The 22378-nt window shown below is 40.9% G+C and overlaps 2 protein-coding genes across 6 annotated transcripts in view; both read left to right on the forward strand.

Moving 5' to 3' along the window:
- Positions 1-5912, forward strand: part of ap3d1 (adaptor related protein complex 3 subunit delta 1) — a 31592-nt gene extending 25680 nt beyond the window's left edge. For 3 of the 5 annotated variants that reach the window (XM_030727383.1, XM_030727382.1, XM_030727385.1), the window contains 8 exons: positions 39-86; positions 544-564; positions 851-1040; positions 1482-1570; positions 1995-2080; positions 2596-2717; positions 2944-3023; positions 3140-5912. In XM_030727383.1, coding sequence (XP_030583243.1) covers positions 39-86; positions 544-564; positions 851-1040; positions 1482-1570; positions 1995-2080; positions 2596-2717; positions 2944-3023; positions 3140-3235 — 732 coding nt within the window. In that variant the 3' untranslated portion in view covers positions 3236-5912. The remainder of the gene's footprint in view (positions 1-38; positions 87-543; positions 565-850; positions 1041-1481; positions 1571-1994; positions 2081-2595; positions 2718-2943; positions 3024-3139) is intronic. The other 2 variants (XM_030727384.1, XM_030727386.1) reach the window with 1 other exon arrangement.
- A 2135-nt stretch (positions 5913-8047) lies between these two features.
- Positions 8048-21170, forward strand: cdc34a (cell division cycle 34 homolog (S. cerevisiae) a). The gene is made up of 5 exons (XM_030727389.1): positions 8048-8520; positions 17433-17519; positions 18018-18115; positions 20456-20590; positions 20750-21170. Exons 1-5 carry the CDS (start codon positions 8338-8340, stop codon positions 20970-20972), a joined length of 726 nt encoding a protein of 241 aa, XP_030583249.1. The 5' UTR covers positions 8048-8337; the 3' UTR covers positions 20973-21170.
- The last annotated feature ends 1208 nt before the right edge of the window (positions 21171-22378 follow it).

A 22378-nucleotide genomic window follows, 5' to 3' on the forward strand; every position in this document is an offset into this window, starting at 1 on the left:
GAATGCCTCCTCTGACCTGAGCTCTTCTCTTCTTTCAGCCCATGTCCAATTACTGCCTGCTGGCTGAGAACTCCTACATCAAGATGGTGAGTGATGTGACTGCTATGCCAGGCTTTGGAAATTCATTTTGCTCTCAATTTGTTAAAAATAGTTTCTGCATCACTTTGGTAATAAAAACATTTCATTCTGTGATTTTTTTTTTTTTTTTTTTTTTTTTTTAATTTTTGGCATCCAAAGCTGCTCGTGCCTTCCCCAGTCTGTTTGCATCGTAAATAACAATGCACCAAATGAACCAGGTTGTGATGGTATTATCCTTCATTTAGACATGTTAAATTCTTCTGTTCACTTTAATAGGAAAATAATTAAATAGTTTTCTTGCTAGATTTGTACACACTTCTGTCAAGATGCCGAAAAGGAGAAACGTTCTTACGGTTTCCAAGATCCAGCATGTGGAGTAATAAAAAACAAACAAACAAAACATCATATACAGATGTCTCCTTTTTTTTTTTTTTTTTTTCTTCTCTCTTCTCTCTCTATTTAAAGATGATGGAGGATGCTGATCAGGTACTCGTTATAGTTTTGTCCTAGATGTGTTTCTCTCTGCTGTCGTTGCTCTTCACAGACTTACTCCTTGGGCAGACTAATTCACGTGTTTACTAGTGCGGTGGTGCTCAGTTTCTGAGAATGATTCTGTCTTTGTGCTCATCTTCCTGTGCTCACTTCTTGGAAACAGTGATGTGTACTCTGGGTCTGGGTAATGGTTCTGATTTCCCCTGTTAACACCATGTAAAGACCGTAAAGATAAGACAGCTTGAGTTTTTTTTTCTTCCCCCTTGCCCTTCCCACTAAGGTGTGCGACATCCAGGGGAACCTACAGGATGGCAGTCAGGTGGTGGTGTCTGTCATCTTTGAAAACAAGTGCGACAGTTTCCTCAAATCCATGGAGTTCAATGTGCTGGACTCTCTGAACTCCAAGCTGCAGAGGCCAGAAGGGTCAGGTCCACATGATGGTCTCACCGTCCCCTTCCAGCTTCCTCCTGGTCAGTTGTTATCCACAGAAAACAATAAATATAGATGTGTCATCATTTGGGAATTCAGCTTGTTTTGGAAAGTTAGCTTGAAGGGAGGTGTAATTGAGCTGAAACTGATTTTTGTTCCAGACAGATGATGAACTGAGGGGCTGCATTGAGGCCCAGTATTAGATAATTAAGTATTATTTTGAGCTTAAAATCATGTAAAGCTATTCTAGTATAGTCCAAGATAAAAATACGGGTTGAAAATGTGCATAAGTGTTCTTTTATAATATTGACTTACTAAAACAATACATACAAGATGAGCATTTTCATGATCACTGTGCTGCAGTGCAGTTTTTACTCCACAGTCTTGAATATTTATTCAGCAACAACTTAGGAATCTGCATCATTTAGTGCAGACTGAGTTTGATAACTTGATGCTGAGAGCTTCTGTTCTTTTTGTGTTAGGAGTTTCCAATGAGGCCCGATTTGTCTTCACTGTACAGAGCATCGTGATGCCGCAAAAGCTGAAGGGAACCCTCACCTTCATAGTCAAGGTTAGTAGGAAAACACGAGTGCTATTCTATTTCAAACCGTGTTTCATTTTCATATTATTTTTGCTGAGCTGTTTTTGATTCTTGCCTATATGCGTTTACTTTGCTTCTACTCATTCTACTGTGTGGAGTTTAATTTGGTTCTGAAATGCAAATAGAACACAGATAAGATCCAGGATGATGTTTTTCATGTGCTAATATTAAACCTGTGGCCATTGGATACATTTGGAATGGGGCTCAGTTAGTAATTAATCTTCCGTATTTGTAATATTCGATTGAAAATTTTTGCCATGCTCTGGGTTGGTGTAGTGGTGGACAAGTTACTTCAGGATGAGGGATTCGTAGCACCTTCAGTGACCAGTGGAGGAACCCAACAGGCGCCACATTACTTTGTTTTTTAATGTGCTGTTTTGCTGCTTTCGCACAGAATGAGGACTCCTCCACTCATGAGAAACTGGACTTCAAACTGCACTTTACCTGCACCTCCTACCTGATCACTACTCCTTGTTACAGGTTGGTTATGCCACTCCATAATTCAGAATAAAGTTTCATTAAATAGTTTAAACTGTGTGGGAGAGTTTGTAGGCTGAGTGGTGACTTTTTTGGTTCAAGCATGGCACTAGAAATAAGTTTGTAGAGTGTCCAGAGTAGAAATGGGTCATCTTCTAGGAAGCATGAATGGTAAATTTCACAGCACTTTTTAAGATGGATCTTGTGTGAAGTTTTAAATTAAAAAGATGGGGAAAATGCTCTGGGAACCATTAAAATCTGCAGTGACTTTGACCAAAATCATGATGTTCTTTTTGTGCTGTCTTGGCTCTTTGGCAGATTTTGGTAAGAAAGAATTCCAAAGTTCATTACCGAAATCTGACAAAGAGCCAAGCAGAGGGGGAGGTGGCTGGGGAGAGGGGAGGTCTGGGTTTCTCTGCTTAGGCTGCTGCCCCCGCAGCCCGGCCTTGGATAAGCAGATGGATGGATGGATGGATGAAGTCCAAAGTTGACTTGTTTTTGTTATTTTGCTTCACCAGTGACGCGTTTGCAAAGCTGCTGGAGTCGGGAGACCTGAAGAGCAGCTCTGTCAGACTGGAGGGTGTTAACATGCCCTTCCACCACCTTCTGGCCAGGATCTGCTTCCACCACCACTTCTCTGGTACATTTGAATCAGGGCTTTTTTTTTTCTTTTTTCTTTTTTAAGGGTACCTAAAAGTTGTGCTACTTCACATGTAGGAAACTACAAACAAATTATGATCATTACAGGGAATGTTTTAAATGTTGCTATACTGAGGTTTGGTTATTTAATAATAATGGCATTAATTATGATGTGATGCATTGGCATGATTTGCGCTTTTTTTTTTTGTTTTTAAATCTTTGATTAGTTGTGGAGAGGATCGACTCCTGTGCCTCCATGTACAGCAGGTCTATCCAGGGTCACCATGTCTGTCTGCTGGTCAAAACTGTAAGTGGAAAAAAGTGATATTCATAACCTAAATATTAGTGCAACAGAAGTTGAAAAGAGTTTTCAGGTGGTGGCACTGACTTTGTCCCCCTCCTCTGTCCCTCTCTCTTTCCCAGTCTGGTCAGACTGTGTCCATTGACGCTAAATGTGACGAGCCAACGCTGCTTGGGAATGTGCTGGATGAGATCAAGCAGACCTTCTCTCAGTGCTGATTGTGTCTGACAGCCCCAGGGTGCCCCCCCGCCCTACCACTCCATTCCAGCCCTCCCTCACTGAAACACAACATAATCACGTTATGAAACACTGCGGCTGGCACCTCCAGTATCGCCCTATTTATTAGTCCTCAGATTTGCAAGATTTATTTTCCCTTCTCTGCTTCTCCAGTGCCCCACACTTTGTCCCTCTTTGCGCTCTGTGGTCACTCCCTCATATTTGATGTTGTTTTACAGACTTGTGTACATGCTTCATCTCCTCCTGCAGTGCACTTTTCATTTTTACTTCCTAGTTTTCGTACAGCCACTCTGTTACACCCTGACTCTGACTGAGCTCTTGTTTCTGGACGCCCGGCGTCCTCTGCGCTTTCCTGCGTGTCTTTCCGCCCTCCACTCTGTCAGGTATCCAATCTCTGACGGTCATGTCATGTAATGTTGACAACTGGACTTTTTGCTGTTAATGTCTGGATTGTATTTTTACTGTTTTGAATTTTTTTGTCTTTGGCTTGTTTTTGTTGTGTCTCTTTTTTTGTTTGTTTTTTGTCTGAAACCTGTCTGCGCCTTCATCTAATCCCCCTCTTACTGCTCACTAAAAATCAGTGTGTGTGCTGCTCATCTGTGTAGGCCTGAAAAAATCAGGTGACTTTTTCAGAATAGATGGGCCCTATAACCTGCTCACCCACCACTGACCTGGTGCCTGGAGAAGACCAGACACTGGGCAAGTGACAGGAGAGCAGAGATGAAACCAAAGCTACAAATAAGGCATGGGTTTAAAACTTGTATCGGGGCTTTTGCCCTGGTTGCCTTTTGGCAAGGCTCAGAGCAGATCTGCTGGTGTTTTAGTTAAACCGAATCCTTGTGTCTCTACGGGTGATTGTACAGTAGTTCAGTAGTTTTGCTCTGTGCCTTAGCCCTGCAGTCTGACCTATTCCAGCACTTCATGAGTATTTTAGAGCCCCCACCTCTCCATTGAGCACATCTGTCTGCCAGTCGAACAGTACTAAGCTGCAGATTTGACCCCAGCCCCCCATCCAGGACTTTCAACATATCATTCCTTTTGCGAATCCAGTGCAATGTAAGATTTCTATAACACCTGATAAAGTTGTGTGTTCTAATATTCCTCTCATGGATGGTTCAGTTATTGTATAGAAGATGTAATGATATTGTAAAGCAGGATGCTCTTATTTCGCTGAAGGCACTGCAGTTCTAAAGGCCCTCATTCAACCAATGCATTGATGGAATAATCTGACATAAAGAGCTGTCCTTCGTGACATCGCTGTCCTCTCTTGGGGGGGGAAAAAGAGGCAACCTGCGACAAGTTAAAGGCCACCACAGCTATACTCTCAGCCTGTCTGTTTCTTTTAAAACTGCTGGCCTGCATATGAGATTGTTTTCTCTAAGCGGACGCTGTGAACAGGTCAGTGGCTCGAAGCTCCCTCCGAATCAGTATTGATCAACGTGGCTTTCACTGTAAGGAAGCATCTCCTCTGTCAGCAGCGTGCCGTTTTGCCTGCCATGTGAAACATTTACGTCTGTGCCACTCATGCACTGCAGAAGCTCCACCTCTGCTAGCTAACGGCCAGCTGATCCATCCCCTCATGTTTCTTTTTGCCTCCCGAAAACTGCCTTGCCACTTTTTTTTTTTTTGTGTGTGTGTGTGTGTGTTACGAGGAGTCTTTAAAAAAAACAAAATGCTCAGCTTCCTGTTAGAACTCTCTTTATTTGATGTTTTCATTTGGGTCATTTATGTTTAAATCAACTACCCCATGCGGTTCAACCAATCCTTGTAGTAGCAAGATAAAAAAACTGACTTGGTAGCGTCTCTGTTCATATATACTGGTAAGCCCACCCCACCCCTTTTTATCTGTCTGCTATTGTAGATAAGAAGTATGATGATGTCTGTGGCCCGAAGGTCAGGTCAGCCATTCCACAAGATCTTCAGTGGTAGAGTCTGAATTCAGAGGTGATGAGCCGTTTTTCAGGAATGTCAGAAAATAATTATGTATGTGCTCCCTGCTCCTGAAAGTGCTATCGGTGAATCTGAGAAACAACTTCTCTGATAACACATTGTCCTAATACTGATCATTCTGTTCATACTGTTAGATTAAAATTTGTATATTGCATGATTAGGAATGTACACTTTTATTTTTCCTTTTCTTTTCCATGGACATGCTTACACAAAGACCATTTTGTCCTTTCTTTTTCTTGATTTTTTTTTTTTTTTTTTTTTTAAATGAAGTTTTCTTGACCATTCTCTCTATTTTTGATGGTATTGTGTTTTTATCTATTCTAAGTGCAGACAATTAAAAGACGTGATATCATTGAATGTTTTTAAATTATTAATCACGGGGGAAGGAAGGGGGTTCTGTTTGGTGCCGCACCACTGAGGACATGGGGCTCACAATAATAGAACAGGTAAATGTGAAGCAGTGTACTGAGAGGCAACCCGCTCTGTCTTAATGCTCTGTTGGTTCAGCTGTAGTGATTTATTCTACCAAGTTTGGCTTGTGACATTGAAATATACTCATGACAGATTTTTCAAGGTCCTGTCTTTTTATTTCTTCATATTCAAATAGCAAACTCTACAATGTCATATTCAAAAGGGGACAACATAAATTACATTCCCTTTAAAGAAATTCCACTCAATGAAAAAAAATAAAGTCTATAAGAAGCTGCAGTAGTCTTTTATTTATTTTTTTTTTTGGTTCATTACAGTTAACCAATAAACATCCACAAATACTCCACAGCTTTTCTGTGTCTAAACTGAGAGAAGACTGGAGAGTGTGTGTGGGTGTAAATGAAGGAGGTGAGCAATAGATTATTTAATTATTTATTGTTTGTGATGCTCTTGGCAAATTAACACCTGTCTCTTAATCAATAAAGCAAGATGTGCTGATTTGAACTTCAATTCCCAGAAAGCTTTGCTTGGCAGCAGAAGTAATCGAGACCTTCAATGACTGACAGCAAGCAGCTGAGTTGAGAAAAGTTGAGCAGACAAAGTCTCGGATTGTATTTTTTTAAAAAATTTTTTATAAACAAAAAAAAAAAAAAAACTTGATTGTTATAACGAAAATGTTTCTTGGCCACCAACATTTTCTCCTGGGTAATAACACACCCGAAAAAAAATAGCCTTCGGTAGTTGGCCGAGATGAAAATAGCTTTCCGGTGTAGACTTTCAAAACAAAACGGCATAAGAAAAATTTCAATTCAATTAATCGAGCCATCCATTTTCTTCCGCTTTTAGCGCCAAATCATAACAAACAGTCCCCTCAAGGCGCATTGTATTGTAAAGTAAAGACCCTACAATAATTACTAATTGGACATTAATGCTAAAGTAGTCGATAAACAAAAAAAAAAAACAAAACAATTTCTAGTCATTATGCTAACGGTTAGGTCTTATGAAAATGAAGCTGAGTAGGCTGAGAGAGGGGAGAAAATGTGCAGTGCTGTGAAAAAGTTTTTTGTTTTTTCTTTCATGTTTGTCACATGTTTGTGATCAAACAAATTGCAATATTAAACAAAGATAACCTGAGTAAATACAGTTTTTAAATGATTTCATTTATTAAATGAAAAAAAAGGTATCAAAACCTACCTGTGAAAAAGTAATTACCCCATAAACCCAATAACTGGTTGTGCCACCCTTGGCAGCAGAAATGCAATCAAGTGTTTGCAATAACTGGCAATGAGTCTTTCACATAATTGTGGAGGAATTTTGGCCCACTCTTCTTTGCAGCTTTTTTTTTTTTTTTTTTTTGGACCACATTGGTGGGTCATACCCAAGCATCTCAACCAGATTTAAGTCTAGATTTTGACTAGGCCATCCCAAAACCTTTATTTTATTTTTTAAATGATTCAGTGGTGGACTTGCTGGTGTATTTTGGATCACTTTCCTGCTGCATAACCAAGTGAGATTGAGCTTCAAGGCGTGAACTGATGGTTAGACATTCTCCTTCAGGATTTTCTGGTAGAGAGCAGAATTCATTGTGCCATCAATTACAATAAGTTGTCCAGGTCTTGAAGCTGCAAAGCACTCCCAGACCATCACTCTACCACCACTATGTTTGACTGTTGGTATGATGTTCTTTTCTGAATTGCTGTGTTAGTTTTACACCAGATGCAACAGGACTCAAACCTTCAACTCAAAGTTCAACTTTTGTCTTGTCAGTACACAGAATATTTTCCCAAAAGTCTTGGGGATCATCAAGATGTTTTTTGGCAAATGTGAAACAAGCCTTTGTGTTCTTTAGTCAGCAGTGGTTTTTGCCTTGGAGCTTTTCCATAGATGTTGTTTTTGCCCAGTCTCTTTCTCATTGTTGAATCATGAACACTGACCTTAAGTGAGGCCTGTGGGTCTTTAAATGTTGTTCTGGGTTCTTTAGTGACCTCCTGAATAAGTTGTGGATACACTCTTGGAGTAATTTTGACAGGCCAGCTCCTTCTAGGAAGGTTCACCACTGTTCCAAGTGTTCTCCATTTGTGGAAAATGGCTGCTTCAGTTTCTTTAGATTATGGTATGATGTGTTGCTTTTTGAGATCTTTTAGTCTACTTTTTGTTTTTGTTTTTTTAGACTATTTAACTGATTTCTTGATTCAGCGGGTCTGGTTGAATAGTTGTTTCCTTAATAAATGAAATCAGTATTTAAAACTTCATTTTGTATTTACTCAGGTTACCTTTAGATATTAAAATGTTTTTGATAATCTGAAACATGTAAGTGTGACAAATATGCAAATAAACTAAGAAATCCGGAAGGGGCAAATACTTACATACATACATACATAGGGGGGCTTTATTTTGAAAAATAAAACCGGAAATCAGGCCAATAGCACCTCAGCCTTGATTAGGTTCAGATGGTCGTTAATAACTGGGGCTCCACCGGATTGTTCACAACAACAGAGAGCAAGGCGCACCAGCTCCGGCCAAATAAAGCCCAGCCGCGATTTAAGATCCTGTTTTGGAACCGCACACAAACGGAAACCAACCATTCCTGTGCGACGGGCTCCGTTCTTCTACTGTTAGCTGTTGTTTGTATCGAGCTAGCTTTGTCCTTCTCAGTCACAGCTGTGGTGGGTCGCTGATATTTTTATATAAATCGCTGTGGAATATGGCTCAGCATGGACATCATGTAGCCAGTTCCCAAAAAGCACTAATGCTGGAGATGAAAAGTCTTCAAGATGAGCCGGTCGAAGGGTTCAAAATAACTTTGGTGGACGAGTCGGATCTGTACAACTGGGAAGTAGCGATATTCGGACCCCCAAATACACATTACGAGGGTGGTTATTTTAAGGTGAGTGGCTAATGATAGCTAGCAGTCAGTCTATTGTTCTTTAACTGGTTAGTTTTGGTGTATATTTCAGTAATTTACTCATACAGGCCAACCTAGCGACTAACCTCAACCTTCATGTAACCATTTCCACCAGTAGCAGGTAACCGTTAATAATGTTAACTGGGCTAATTGTCCACTGTTTAGTGTTACTGTGATAAATACTTCTTTGTTCAACTTTAAACCAACTATACTCCCATCAGAACTTTTTTTTTGTTTTTTTGCTGTGGCATATTTATCCTTTAAAATATGGATTTAATAAGGTTTTTAATATCTCTTACATTTGCCTATTACTTTTTTTTTTTTACTGGTATGAAACAAAAGGCTGTTAAACATAACCGCCTCTAGCACTACCTTGATAGATAAGCGCATCATCTATCTCGCAAATTCCGTCATTTTCTTTGTGTTCATTATTATTCAGTTCAGTTCAATTCAATTCAGCAGCCCTGGGTTGAGTCGTCGTTTAGTATTTTATTCAAATGCAGTAGTCGATACTTGATGCATAGTAACCTTGCTTTTGAAATGTTGAGTGGCTCCCAGTCGTAACTTGTCTAACTTGTAGTGACTCATAATTTGTTTTCTCGTCTACTTCCTCCCTTGAGAGTAAAGATGTGTTGGTTTGTTCCTGTTTATCAGAATTTGTGCTGATTATACTCCCCCCTCCAGTTTATAGCATTTAAATGTCTTAAACCAGGAGATTTATGCAGTTAATGTGGCATTTCTCTGCCCTTTTGACCTGCTGATTACTGGTCATTAGTAGTGTTTTAAAGTTGCAGTACAACTATATACATTACTGTGGCGTTTGTTGCCATAGCAGACATCCTGTTGTTTTCTAATTCTAACATTCAGATGTTGCAACTCACAGAAGGCCATGTTTTGAGTGCGGTAATGATCATCCTGTAGGGGCATTTGATTGATAACTTTGTGATTTGTGTGCTTCAAGCTTGCCCTACATTGTTGTTTTTGTTGTGCATCTAAATAAATAAAAAAATAAGATGACAAGTCTTTTATTGAAGTGGCAGAGTAGTGCTCTCTTACTGAGGAAAGACTTGGAAAATATAGGCCAGACAGCTCAAAACACAATTTCAACTTGCAGCAAAACAAAAGTAACATAAATTCTGCATGATTGCTTTACAATGGCTTGTTTTTATGTGCTCACAATTCTAAGTCTTTGTTGTAGCCATGCAACAGCTATTAAGCTGTAAATGATCAATATTGGCTTCAAAAATATTGTAATACCTCTCTTTTTGCACATTATCCCTTCAGCTGTCTTGTGTTTTGTTTTTTTTTTTTTTTGTTTTTTGGTAGTTCCACTTCATAAGAACACTCTTCATTTTACCTCTGGTCTTTTTCAAGCCTGTAAGCACGAGTAGAGGGGCCCAGCCAGGCTCCCGTAGATGGTGTTCAGTGGATCTGTGTGGTTGCCGTGCACAGGATTCCTTTGTCGGGGCAGGAATGCACAGCCTAGCTGTGAAATCCACCGCACGGCAGTGACTCATTGTTCTGTGCTGGGTTTCCATCCGACTAGTTTGTCATATTCCAACAAAAAAAAAAAAAAAGCAAAAAGCAAAAAACCAAGCCACCTCTTTTTTTGTGTGTGTTAACAAAGAGTTATGACTAACTGTGATGCCTGTTCATCTGAAACAGGGCCGATACTAACGTCACGTGGAACCTGGCTGACTCAGGCGTTTATTTCACATGGGTGTTGCTCCCAAAAAGGCACATCATGACGAACACACTGTGCATGCAGGCAGGCACGCACAGAGTGGACTGACACATGCTGAAATGTCATTCATAAAGGATTAGATAACTGTCCTGCTTGTTTTAGTAAACATGCAGAGCATTCGTAAACACACAGTGCCTTATCATGCTAAACTGACCCTTGACCTGTGAGTTTCACACGGTCCCCGGTGCCAACACACATTCGCTGACTCTGAAACTTCTGCTTTTTCTTGTGAGGAATCCCTTTAAGCTCTGAGAATCTGATGTTTACGGACGAAGGCCCGTTTGGCATCTAGTAGGCTTTGGTCTTGAGACGTGAGCAGCTGTGATTCCCAAACCGGGTCCTGAGACAGGTCCAGGTGTGCTTAGAGGTTTAGAAACACAGGCTGAAAAGGACTGATAATGACACTGAAGCTATTTTGTGCAAATATGAAAACAAGTGCCCTTTATTTGGCCCCAAAATGTTTGAAAACCACCATGCTAGAGGGTTTTGTTGGTTTATTGTGCATTGCAGATTTTCCTCACAATATGCTGTCCTGATGTTATAATGCGTGTTCAGTTTATGTGCACCTTTTTAAAGTCTTTCCTGTTTAGTCATACACTTTGTTCATCTGAGGCTTAAATATGCAAACCTTTGTAATATGGAGATTTAAAAATATTCTCCAAGCAGGAAACTGTGTGTAGTTTACCCACTACTATGAGCGTTTGACTCTTGCTCTGCTCTTTTTTTTTTTTTTTTGGTTCTTCTCTCTCCTCACATCTGTTTGTCCCCGGGGATAAGATTTGAGTCACACAGTTAAAAACACTCCACGGCTCTAACAGCTTACGTACCAGCTCAAATGATAGCAAGCGTAGCACCACCTATCTACTATGACTGCTGCTAGAACTTTAGATGTTTTTGGATCGTCAGTTTTATCTAGTGAGGAGCAACTTGTTGATGATTTGAAGTCCGTTTGCAGTCTGAGTGCTTTAAAACTTGTCACAGAACACGACACAACTTTGTCTGGACTAAATTTAAAAAAAAAAAAAAAAAAAAATTGGAAAGATTCTTGCAATACAAATTCAGAACAGTGCAGATCAAATCGCTCTTTAATGAGCCAGCAGTCTTGGCAGACAGAGATTATAAAAGACAGACATGGCACTCAATCAATCCTGAATTGTAATCTATGGGAGAAAGATCGAGGAAGTATAACCTTTATCCATATTAGACTGGTGGTTCAGATATGTTACTGCGATGTTTTATTTCCAGGTGACAGTTCAGGTTGGATTTAATAATGCTGCAAAATGAATGTTTTTAAGATGACTGCCGAGTAGCAAGACTTGCTTCTTAAAGGACTTTCAGCCAGAGTCCCACCCTTAACAGGTGCAGCCACTACCTTTTTACTTTACATAGTGCAGTACTTTGGTTAGTGTATTTGAAGCTGTTGGTTTAATTTTGCTGTTTACCTGTGAACAGGTCATTTAATGTTTATATAAAACTGTAAACATAAGCCATAAATGAAACAGCCCAGCCCAGCTGACTGAGTGTGAGGCAGGGTACTCCCTGGGCGGGTCACCGAGTCATATTGTAGACAGACGTTTTTACTTTGCCTGAAACAAATTGGATGAGTTACCATTTGGTTGTTATTGAACTCTTAATTAATTTTTGTATTTTTATACTAGTTGTAATGCCTATATATTGGAATAACCCAAAGCACTGCACTGATTGTTGCTCTGTGCTCTCCAGGTTGAGTTCACGTGCAGATTTAACCTGTTCCGCTCTATTTTGTTTGATGCACTTCAGAAGCAGAAAAAGATGCAGCATTCACTATTTATGTCCTCATATATGAAGTCATCTAAATTTCACAGAAAAGTCAAATCAAATCAAATCACACAGCATACAAAGTGGCACATTGAGATGTCAGACTTGTTTTTATTAGGCAGCTGACTGTGTTTCAAACAGAATCAGTTTCTCAATACTTGTACTTCTTTATTAAGTGCACTTCTTCTTTATTAAGTGTACACTGCAGAATTGGTACATGCTCCATGCTACCATGCAGTAGCTGCGAGGGTACAGGCGAAAAATCCTAACCTGACTGCAGTGGGCTCGGCTGGGCCAGGCCTGGCTGAGCTGCCGGAGTCATGTTTCCCCCTCTGGCTGTGTCACAGGGAAACAAGAGCAGAGGGGGGAAAAAAAAATATTGAAATGGCCAGATCAAGAGCAGGCACAGCCCTTTTCCTTGAAATGGTCCCTCCTTTGAACGCAGAGCCTGCTGTGAGCAGAGGTGAGTGTGAGGCCCCGGTAGACTGTTATAACCATCCCCTGAAGCCCTGGCAATGTGTTCTCTTCCTCTTCCTGTTTGGGCCAATGGTGCAGTAATCATATCTCTGAGACATGGCTCAGTGTTTTTTTTGTTTTTTTTTTAATGTTGCTGTGCTAAGAGCTCCTATGAGTCTGTTTGAAATGTAGTTCTATTTCAGCTCTCCAACAACCAGAAGGACATGGAGGAGGTGGGGGTCTGTTGGATATGAACATGATAATCTGAGATCTGCACGTGCTGTTTGAAATTTGCTCTGTACCAGTGCCATTTTCCTTGTCCTGTGTGTTTGTGTGTGTGTGTGTGTGTGTGAGAGAGAGAGAGAATAAGGTCTGTGGGGATGGTAAAGAGGTGCACAGGGAGAACAGAATGATTTGTTCTGTTCAGGGTCTTTGCATTGACCTGGTTTACTTTGCCTTGCTGTCATTATCCGCGGGGTGGGCGGGTTCTTTCTCTGACTTGTTCCTTCCTCAAGGCAGCTTTTCAGGTCATAGTCAAAGATTTCATAGAAAGAGGAAACTGATCTTAGCTGTCTATAATGGCGATAACAAGGGAACTCTTTCATAAGTATTTTTCTTCTTTTTTTTTTTCCATCCCTGGCCAAAAAAAAAAAAAAATCAGCTGCACTTCCTGTCAGCTGCTCAGATGAGATGTTCAGAGTGAATCTCTTTCTGAGAATGAAGGCTGTTAATTGGCTGCTCAAGCCAATTATTAGGCATGACATGCAAGCCAGCATGTTTCAACAGATACTCCTAAGAATAGCACTCATTTTGGGCAAACGTCTTGGTTGAGCTGCTGTAAGTGATGAGATTGAGGTAAAGGCCAAAATGAGTATGTTTCAGAACAGAACCACAGATGCATTTGAAAAGAGAAAGCTGATATTGAGTATCTGAGAGTATCTGCATTGTCCTTGCTCGTGTTCCTCTTCTTGTGTTTCTTGTCTTCTGTCTATTTGGTGCTGATGAGATGGGAGATGAGCAGATCACAGCTTCAGAGCAAATAAGCCAAACAAGCAGCCTATATTTGTTCAGGCACTTTTTTTTTTTACCCCATCTATGCATCATCTCCTCCGTTCACCTCCATTTAGAGCCCTCAGCTGTATTGGAAGGTCAAGAACCAAAGTAGGGGCTGTTAAAATGTGGAGTTGTTTTAGTCCGGGACAACAGCCTCCTGCTAGACTGTCTTGTGAAATCAAGCTCTTACCTTTTTGCTCATGCTCGTCCTTAATGCATATCCCTACCGTCCTGCTTTCCTATTTGCTTTCAGACTTGCAGGATTGTGATGAATGAGGCAATTTTATGGGAAGGGTTGCCGCATGGGTCTCTCCACCCCAGGCAAAAAACTGAGATATTGATTCAACTTATTTATTCAGATGTATAGGTATCATTAGGATTTGGCTACTTCTTGAGAGGCAGGGTGAGTTTGTGATACTATCTTGTATCACCAGAGAACTGTGTTCCTCTTTTGAACTTCCCCACAGTTGGACAGAGTATAGGATTTCTTCCACATCTGATGGCCTTTGGGTTTCCACAGTATCTCAGTGGCTGTGAATAGATTTGGATGAAACTGCTTAGACGGCTTTCTGCCAGAGGTGTGGTTAAATACATTTTAATGGTGCTTTGAATTAAAAAGACCAAATCTGACACTTATAAATGCTAAACTAAATGTTTTCAATCAATTAAAAACTAAACTGAAACAAGCAAATCCACTCTGGAAACTACCTGATACTAAACTTAATTGAAAACAAAAAGTCAAAACAAAATAAAATTAAGAACGAATTAGAAAATTCAAAACTCTAATAACTCTTGTATTCCCCACATCTTTTGAGTCTGAACAGATGTGGATGTAAACTGGTTGTTGGAGCAATACAACTGTGTGGTGGTAATTCTGGTTTTAATTCGTTTACATATCTTGGAAACCAATTCCATCCAGCTGAAAGAAGCATGTTAAAGAGTTTTTCCATTCATAGTGTTTGCTTGGAAAAACAGACCTGGAAGACAGTCAGGTTTAACCCACTGGAGGTTTTGGCACACTCAGCATTCTTGTTCTCTCTTTTTTTTCTTTTTTCTTTTTTTAACCTTTCTATTATCTTTTGAGTTGGACCAGGTGGAAATGAAGTGGCATTTACATAGTACTTTCCTAGTCTTAGACTACAGGCTACATTTACCATGCATTCATACTGTGCTTTATTCTAAGCACTTTTTATTTTGTATCCATGGCCAATTAGGAAACTTGCAAACTTCACACGAAAGTCCCGGCTGTCTGGGAGATTCAAACCCAGAACTTTCTTACTGTGGCCGAGTGTTGCTGAACTGCTGCTGATGATTAGTGTGGTTTATTTAAAACATCCTCACTGGTAAATGCTGTCGCTGTCAGCTTATTTATTGGGTTCTAAATTACAGCAGATATTTGACTGTTTATGGACATGCTCTGGAAAGAAGGAGCAGCAGAGGGCCACTTTTCCAAAATATACAAACTAAGGTCTCCTTTGCCCCATTTCCAGCCAGGGGACCGATATGATCTTACTGCTTATGTTGTTTTGGACTAAAAACGAAGCAATCACTGTTGCTGCATGGCCGCCACCTCCTTCCCCCACCTCCTGGCTGGTCACTGTGTGTTGCACTGCTGCCAGCTTGTAATGTGTACAATGTTGGCTTGAACCCAAAAACTGATGGGATGCCAGTTTTCTGGCAAGGCCAGTCAAACTGAGGGATTTTATTTTATTTTTTCACCTCCTGTTCTCTTAGGATTGTGTCAGTGCTTCCTCTCTAGCCTGGTTTTATACGAAGAGAGCAGGTTTATGCAGTTTAGGGTAAGCAGCTAGTGAATGCTCTGTGCATGTGTGTCACTTTTTACCATATAACATGCTGAATTTATCTTGTACTGTTAATCAGGATGTGCTGGCACTCTCCTTAATGACAAAGAGCCTTAAATACAGAATATTCTGGGACTATCAACAAGCCATTCAGTGTTTTGCACAGATAAACATTTGGCTGCATGCACTTGGGTTAAATTATGCAATGCAGTCAAAGAGGGCCCAAAGCTTATAAAATGATATAGAGCCCAACCCCCTTTAGTTCAAATGAAATCCCCCTCTACCTACTCTTGCTACTGCTCCTCCACCACCCCTGCTTGCTCCCATGCAGTCAATTCACCCCCTCTCCTGTGAATTGGTTCACTGTGGTGAGGACCAGCTGACCATGCCGAATCAGCAAATGTAAGGGTGGGGGTGTGTGTGTGTGTGTGTGTGTGTGTGTGTGTGTGTGTGTGTGTGTGTGTGTGTGTGTGTGTGTGTGTGTGTGTGTGTGTGTGTGTCTGTATATGTATGACAGGGGTATCAGCAGGAGGCTTCATATTGTGAGTGCTGTGCTTGTGTGTAATAGGTCCTGTTGGTGTGTGTTCTCTGTCACTGTCTCTCCCATGGCACGCCTTATGGAAAAGGGCAGCGGGGTCTTCCATAGATAGGATTTACAGTGTGTGGGGTGTGTGTCTGTGTGGTTGTAGTTTCAGTGTGAGCACGCATAATAGCAGAACATGAGTGTAAGTAGTGGATTGTCTTGGGTTGCAGTGACAGCTGGAGAGGACAAACACAATGTCTTTATACCACCACTACCACCACCCCCCTCAGCCACCAGCGTTTCTCTAAGCTGCACGCGCTCTGCAGCTGAACGCACTGCAAGCCTCCATCCTTCCTTCCTCCACACCATATTGCATTACACTGTCATTAGCTCCTCCATGCTCAGCCACCTCAGTATGTTTTGCAGTGACCCTATAGCTACTATTTATAGGTTTCTTTCAATCACTGTTAAGGCTGATCAGCATGATTGTCGAGGTCTTCAATCAGCTGCTGCATCTTGGCACCAGTGCTGCAGTGTAAGGCTTTGTTAAGAAAAGAAGCCCCCTCTCTCCTTGGCAGCTCTGTGTACTTGTGTGGTTATCTTTGTGAAGATCAGTTTGAGTTGTAGGCCTTGGAAGTGAGGACGGTATGGCTTGGCTTATCTGACACGGGTCCGTTTAGGAGTTACGTTTGGAGCACGTGTTGGTTTGGGTTTGATGGTTAAGTAAGCATCTAGGACAGGGGTCGGCAACCCGCGGCTCATTCAGGCTTAATCTGCGGCTCTTTACGGCTCGGGGAAGTAAATTATAAGTATCCAATTGAAGTGCATTTTATTTTTGTAAGTTCAGTTTTTGTTGTAGTTTTAAATTGGAACATTATTGTGATCTTGAAATATTAAAATAAAATCATTTTATTTATCTATTTATTTATTTTCATTTCTCAATATATGCGTCAATCGCGGTAGCGGCTACCGGCATCCGCTAGTATTTGCGGCTCTCACTGTTTTGTTTTCCGTGGAAACCGGGTTCAAATGGCTCTTTCCGGATTACAGGTTGCCGACCCCTGATCTAGGAGATGCATTATAACAATGAATGTCCTGACAGAGAGCCACACACATGCTTTTGTGTTCCTTCTGCAGCATCGTTCAGACTTGTATTGTGTTCTAGCAACTGTGTGTGTGTGTGTGTGTGTGTGTGTGTGTGTGTGTGTGTGTGTGTGTGTGTGTGTGTGTGTGTGTGTGTGTGTGTCTGTGTGTGTGTGTGTGTGTGTGTGTCTGTGTGTGTGTGTGTGTGTGTGGCTCCATTACACAATCTAAGCAAATGGCACAAGAGTGTCTTTAATTAAATGCATCTGCCTAACTGTGGGTAAAGCAATCATCTTGTCTCTGTTTGTCTAATCAGTTGAAATGGTTACCAAGGAGTGACGAAGGAAATTGGTTACAACTTGTCTGTTCACATGAGAGAAGGCTAAACAATCGTCCTGCCAGTATGCCGCTAATATGTGTCATTTCTCGCCCCAAGGCTCGGATCAAGTTTCCCATCGACTACCCTTACTCTCCACCAGCTTTCCGCTTTCTCACCAAAATGTGGCACCCAAACATCTATGAGGTAAGTTTGACCAATTTAAAAAAATAAAATAAAAAATTGTGTGTACACAAAACATGTGACCCTTATGTATGGAAGCCTGAATTTCCATAAGTTGAAATTTCAAGTTATATATCTCAAAATTTTGTGTTAAGTCAAAATTTTGAGTAAGCTCTACGAATCACAAAGCTCCATGAAAGAGGTAATTTCCTTGTTAACCGGAAGCAGATGACACCATCTAACACCATTTCGACTTATTTTCTCAAAATTTTGAGAAAATAACTCAAAATTTCAACTTATTAGCTCGAAGTTTCGAGTTATGGATGGCAATTTTTTTTAATTTTATTTTTTTAGTGGCAGAAACAAGCTTCCATACTTATGTGATTCCAAGTAAATGTTTAAATTTTTTGTTCTTTTTTACTTTAACATGTTGAGTTGTTCAGTCCTAATATTTGAATCTTTTTATTCTTTTAAAAAGTGACCGCTTGCTTGAACATGTTGGTTTCTCTCTTATGTCTCTAGAATGGGGATGTGTGTATCTCCATCCTTCACCCACCAGTGGACGACCCACAGAGCGGTGAGCTACCTTCAGAGAGGTGGAACCCCACACAGAACGTCAGGTACACAACAGGCTCTTGGAGCAACTCACAAAAAAACGTATCTGCAGAGTTACTGATTGTCTTGTGGTCTGTAGCTGGAGCATGATTAATTTTTAATTGATTCATTTGGATGTATAATGCATCTTGTGAGTTTCATCCTAATTGTGTTATAGTTAATTAGACTTTTGCTTAAATCATATCAATTAGAAAAGTTCGGACAGCTCTGCAAAGGTCATTGGCCATAGCCAGCCATGCTGATCATGGCCACTACAGTGGAGGAGCTAGACAATTTTTGTGGGCAGGCTGAGACATTTAGGTGGCATTCTTGTCTTACCTTGCCATGTATGGGAAGCTTTTTACCCCTCAGCCTAAAAAGGCTGATGGAGGTATTTTGTCATCGCACCGGACGGGCGGCCAACTTTCAACTTTGTGAACATGATAACTCAAGAACGATGTCACTTAGACTGTTCAAATTCATGCATCTAATAAAACTCAAGGAAGAGTTCGAATCTCTGCAACCTTGACCTCAAGGTCAGAGGTCAAATCTTGCAAAAGCAATAACGCCATATCACCTGATTATTCACCTAGAATTTTCAAATTGATACCATAGATGCATCTTCTAAAAATCTCAGATAAGTTAATTCTTACTATAAAAATGCCAATCATAGAAAAATGACAGTATTCTCAGTTGTTTATATTTATTATGAATTTTAGCATTTCTCATTCCTGCTTCTTACTTAGCCGTTTAGTCCTAAAGTCACTAAGGCTCATATGCACCCTATTAAGATCTGCTGAGACCTGGTAATTATGTGTTCTGTAAGTTGTAGCCAACAGTATTTCTTTTTTTTTAAATTGCTTTGTGTTGCGTAAATTATTTAGTTAAGATAATTACAGTTTAAATCAGTGGTACACAGTGGTACTGCTAAATTCTGCTAGAAAAATAGCAGCTACTGGATGTGACTCCAGTTCTACGCTTGATCCGCTAAACGCTTCACCGTTGCTTAGGCCAGCTCCTGGAGCTATGAGTCTACGATCTAATGTATCCAGTGCTATTCTGTGCTGATTTAATAAGCCTGTACAGCATCTTGACAAGCACTACATGGCAAGTAGTGTTAGCATTGTGAGCTCAGTTGGCATTGTCTGCAATACACAAAGAAGTGCAACACGGCACAGAAACAGAAGTGTGGAGATGTATGTACAGAGTGACACAGCTGCGTAAAACATGTTACGTCAGAGATGTGGCATTTAAAGAATTATGAGGTGGAAGTATAAGTGCTAAAAAAGCATCGTAAAAGTTTATTTGTGTCAAATTCATCAACTTTTTAAACTTCTTTTATTTCAGTTTTCAGATTTGACTGATGTAGTTGTAATGTTCCAGTGATCGTAGATCATAGTTGATTTGTTTCAACATACCTGCCCAAATTTGTTACAAAGATGGCTACCAAGTGGTGAGCCCTGCTTCTTAAAGATCTTTGGGCATAATAGCTACATGTAGCATTTTTGTAGTAATAGTATTTTGCATTTTCATGACTTGCACAGTTTTTCTAGATCTAAAAATACTTTTAACTTTCCAGACACACACTTTTTTTTTTTTTGTAGTGATGCCAACATTGCAGAACCAGACCAGGAATAGAGGAGCATTTTATTTGAGAAATGAATGTCTTTACTGCAGTTTTCTTTCCTAAGCATGTCCACAGTAATGAAGTCTCAGGAGCTCTAGTGCTGAATATCACAATAGCAGTCCCACATTTTTGCCCACAGAGCAGAAATTTGGACATAGCTGATGCTAGATCACATAGTATGAAAAAGGGATGTTTATCCGAGGCCTTTTCTCAGCTTACTGCAGTGTAAATGCAGCAAACACCCAAACATGATGTTTAATTCATACTGCTTTATTTCAGATATTTACTTGACGCTGATTAAACCACTTGGTTCTTTCTCTACTTAGCTGAGACTAAATTCAGCACGAGACCTCTGTATTCCTCAAGCTGCTGCTGCCAGAAGCAGCAAATATAAAAACGGCCTCATATTTTTTGGTGAAAAAGCTTTAGTGAGTTAAACCATCCTCCCGACCCATCTTTGTGTAACTGGCCTGTTGACCAGTCAAACCTAAGTTCATTGTTTTAAGTATGAAAGTGTGGCAGCTTTTGGCCAATAAAATCAAACACGGCAGCAGAGACAAATAGACACTCATCTGACCCTGACCTTCATCTCCCTCCTCCTCTCCTTTGCTCTCACTGTCTCTTTGTCCATGTGTCTTTCTTTCCATTTCTGTACACCTCTATTTCCTGCACTCAATGTCTCTTGTGTCAACTTACCTCCATCTTTTCCTTCTCCTCATCCTGTATCTCTCTCTCTCAGGACCATCCTGCTCAGTGTGATCTCTCTGCTGAATGAACCCAACACATTCTCCCCCGCCAACGTGGACGCGTCCGTCATGTACCGAAAGTGGAGGGACAGCAAGGGCAAAGACAGAGAATACATCGAGATAATCAGGTACAAGAATAAAAACACATATGACTGTCTTCACACTTCTAGCTGGTGCTTGCCACCAAAGCAGAAACAGAATGCCACAACTGAGGCTCCTCATAGCCTCATCTTTATCCTTTTTTCATCTACGTTTTTTTTGTTTTTTTTTAAAAAAACATCTTACAGAAAGCAGGTGCTGGCTACCAAAGCAGATGCAGAGCGGGATGGTGTCAAGGTTCCCATCACGTTGGATGAGTACTGCGTCCGAACCCAAGTGCCGCCAACAGACGATGGCTCCAACCTCTTATACGATGACTACTACGACGACGAGGACCTGGAGGACGATGATGAGGACGACGATGAGGACTGTTGCTATGATGAGGATGACTCAGGCACTGAGGACTCCTGACCTCTCCTCCTTGTGACATCGTCCCTCTGTTCTTGTTCTCAGCACCCACCCGCTGGCCTCCCTCTTCCGTCAAGAACTGAACTTTAAATCCCTGTCCCTTTTTCTCCCAAATCCTCACTTAGCACAGGCCCCCCTGTTCCCCTTCTGTCACATGTGCAGTCACAGTGTGCGCACTAAAACCCAATGCATTGAAGAAAAGAAGGCTAAAGTGTTTTTTTTTTCTGCTTGTTTCTTACATGTTTTTTTTTTTTTTTTTAATCTGTTCTTTGAGTAGAGGTTACACACAATATGTGCACTCAGCAGGAAATCTTTAAAGTAAAAGCTTTGACTTCTTCACCTCCTTCTGTTGAGCTACACTTACTGAAAATTAGTTTAGTCTTTTAGCTCAGAGGCCCGTTTCTTACGTACGCTTTGAGTGGAACACATCGGATGTCTAAGGTAATTTTGGTGCAGAATGGTCACACCTGTTCTTCGTCACAATAGTCTGGAGCCAGGTTAGGGTCAGAGTAAAATAAGATTTGCGAAGAAAGCTAATGCAGGATAATTGGCATACTGTATGAGTGTGTGGGTATTTTTTTTTTATTTTTTAAAAATCTGAGTCATTTCCACCTCTGAGTCATGTATGTGTGTGATCTCTAGTTTGCAGGCTGTTCAAAGCTCTGGCATGCCTCCCCTCTGACCTTTTAAGCCGCAGGGCTTGTGCTGCTCCAGACAGGGAAGTTATCTGCCATTCACACTCCCTTGTGCCTTCCCTCAGTCAAAGCAAACCCCAACCAGACATACAAACAAAGAAAAGGTGATATAAGGAGTCAGTCAGGCCCTCCCTGCTTTTAAGTCAGGTGGTGATATTGTGCAAATAGTGTCCTCCTGATGGAACAACTTATTTATAGCGGCACCTGTCATATTCAATGTTCGGGGTGTGAGTGAGGAAGGTAAGATCCAACAGCTGAACTAAGGAATGGCATGTAGATCAGAACCCCACAAACGTCCTCTACCGACTGCCACACAGCCTTCATCATACAAGTACGTGCTACTAGTGGCACAGATGCATTAGGAAACAGCTAGCTGAGCCCACTGCTGCTCGTGAAATCTAATGTACTGTACTTAACAAACCTATGCAGTGCTTGAACTTACTTAATATGCAGTGCTTTAAGCGTGGCAGTAAAGCTGAGCTTTGCAGCATGACCTGAACTCCAGCTTGAGTCTCACAAGCCAGCTGCGTGTCTTCGGTTAGAGCCGGACATGCGTAGCTGTATCTGTCTTTGTGTCTGTGGTTAGTGATTCTAACTCAAGAGTAGCACAAGTCTCCAGAGTTGCATTGTTCACTACCCTTCACAGAGCCCACCCCCTGCTGGTGGCTGCGTGCACTGGCATATTTCTTTGTGCTGCCATTTTGACTCACCGGT

The sequence above is a fragment of the Archocentrus centrarchus genome, chromosome 4, assembly GCF_007364275.1.
Source record: "Archocentrus centrarchus isolate MPI-CPG fArcCen1 chromosome 4, fArcCen1, whole genome shotgun sequence".
Classification (NCBI taxonomy): Eukaryota; Metazoa; Chordata; class Actinopteri; order Cichliformes; family Cichlidae; genus Archocentrus; species Archocentrus centrarchus.

Bases quoted from the DNA above. Each gene is read 5' to 3' on its own strand.
- cdc34a (XM_030727389.1), top strand. From the start codon at position 8,338: ATGGCTCAGCATGGACATCATGTAGCCAGTTCCCAAAAAGCACTAATG. The intron at 8,521-17,432 runs GTGAGTGGCTAA...TCTCGCCCCAAG, and splicing joins ACGAGGGTGGTTATTTTAAG to GCTCGGATCAAGTTTCCCAT. The intron at 20,591-20,749 runs GTACAAGAATAA...AACATCTTACAG, and splicing joins GAATACATCGAGATAATCAG to AAAGCAGGTGCTGGCTACCA.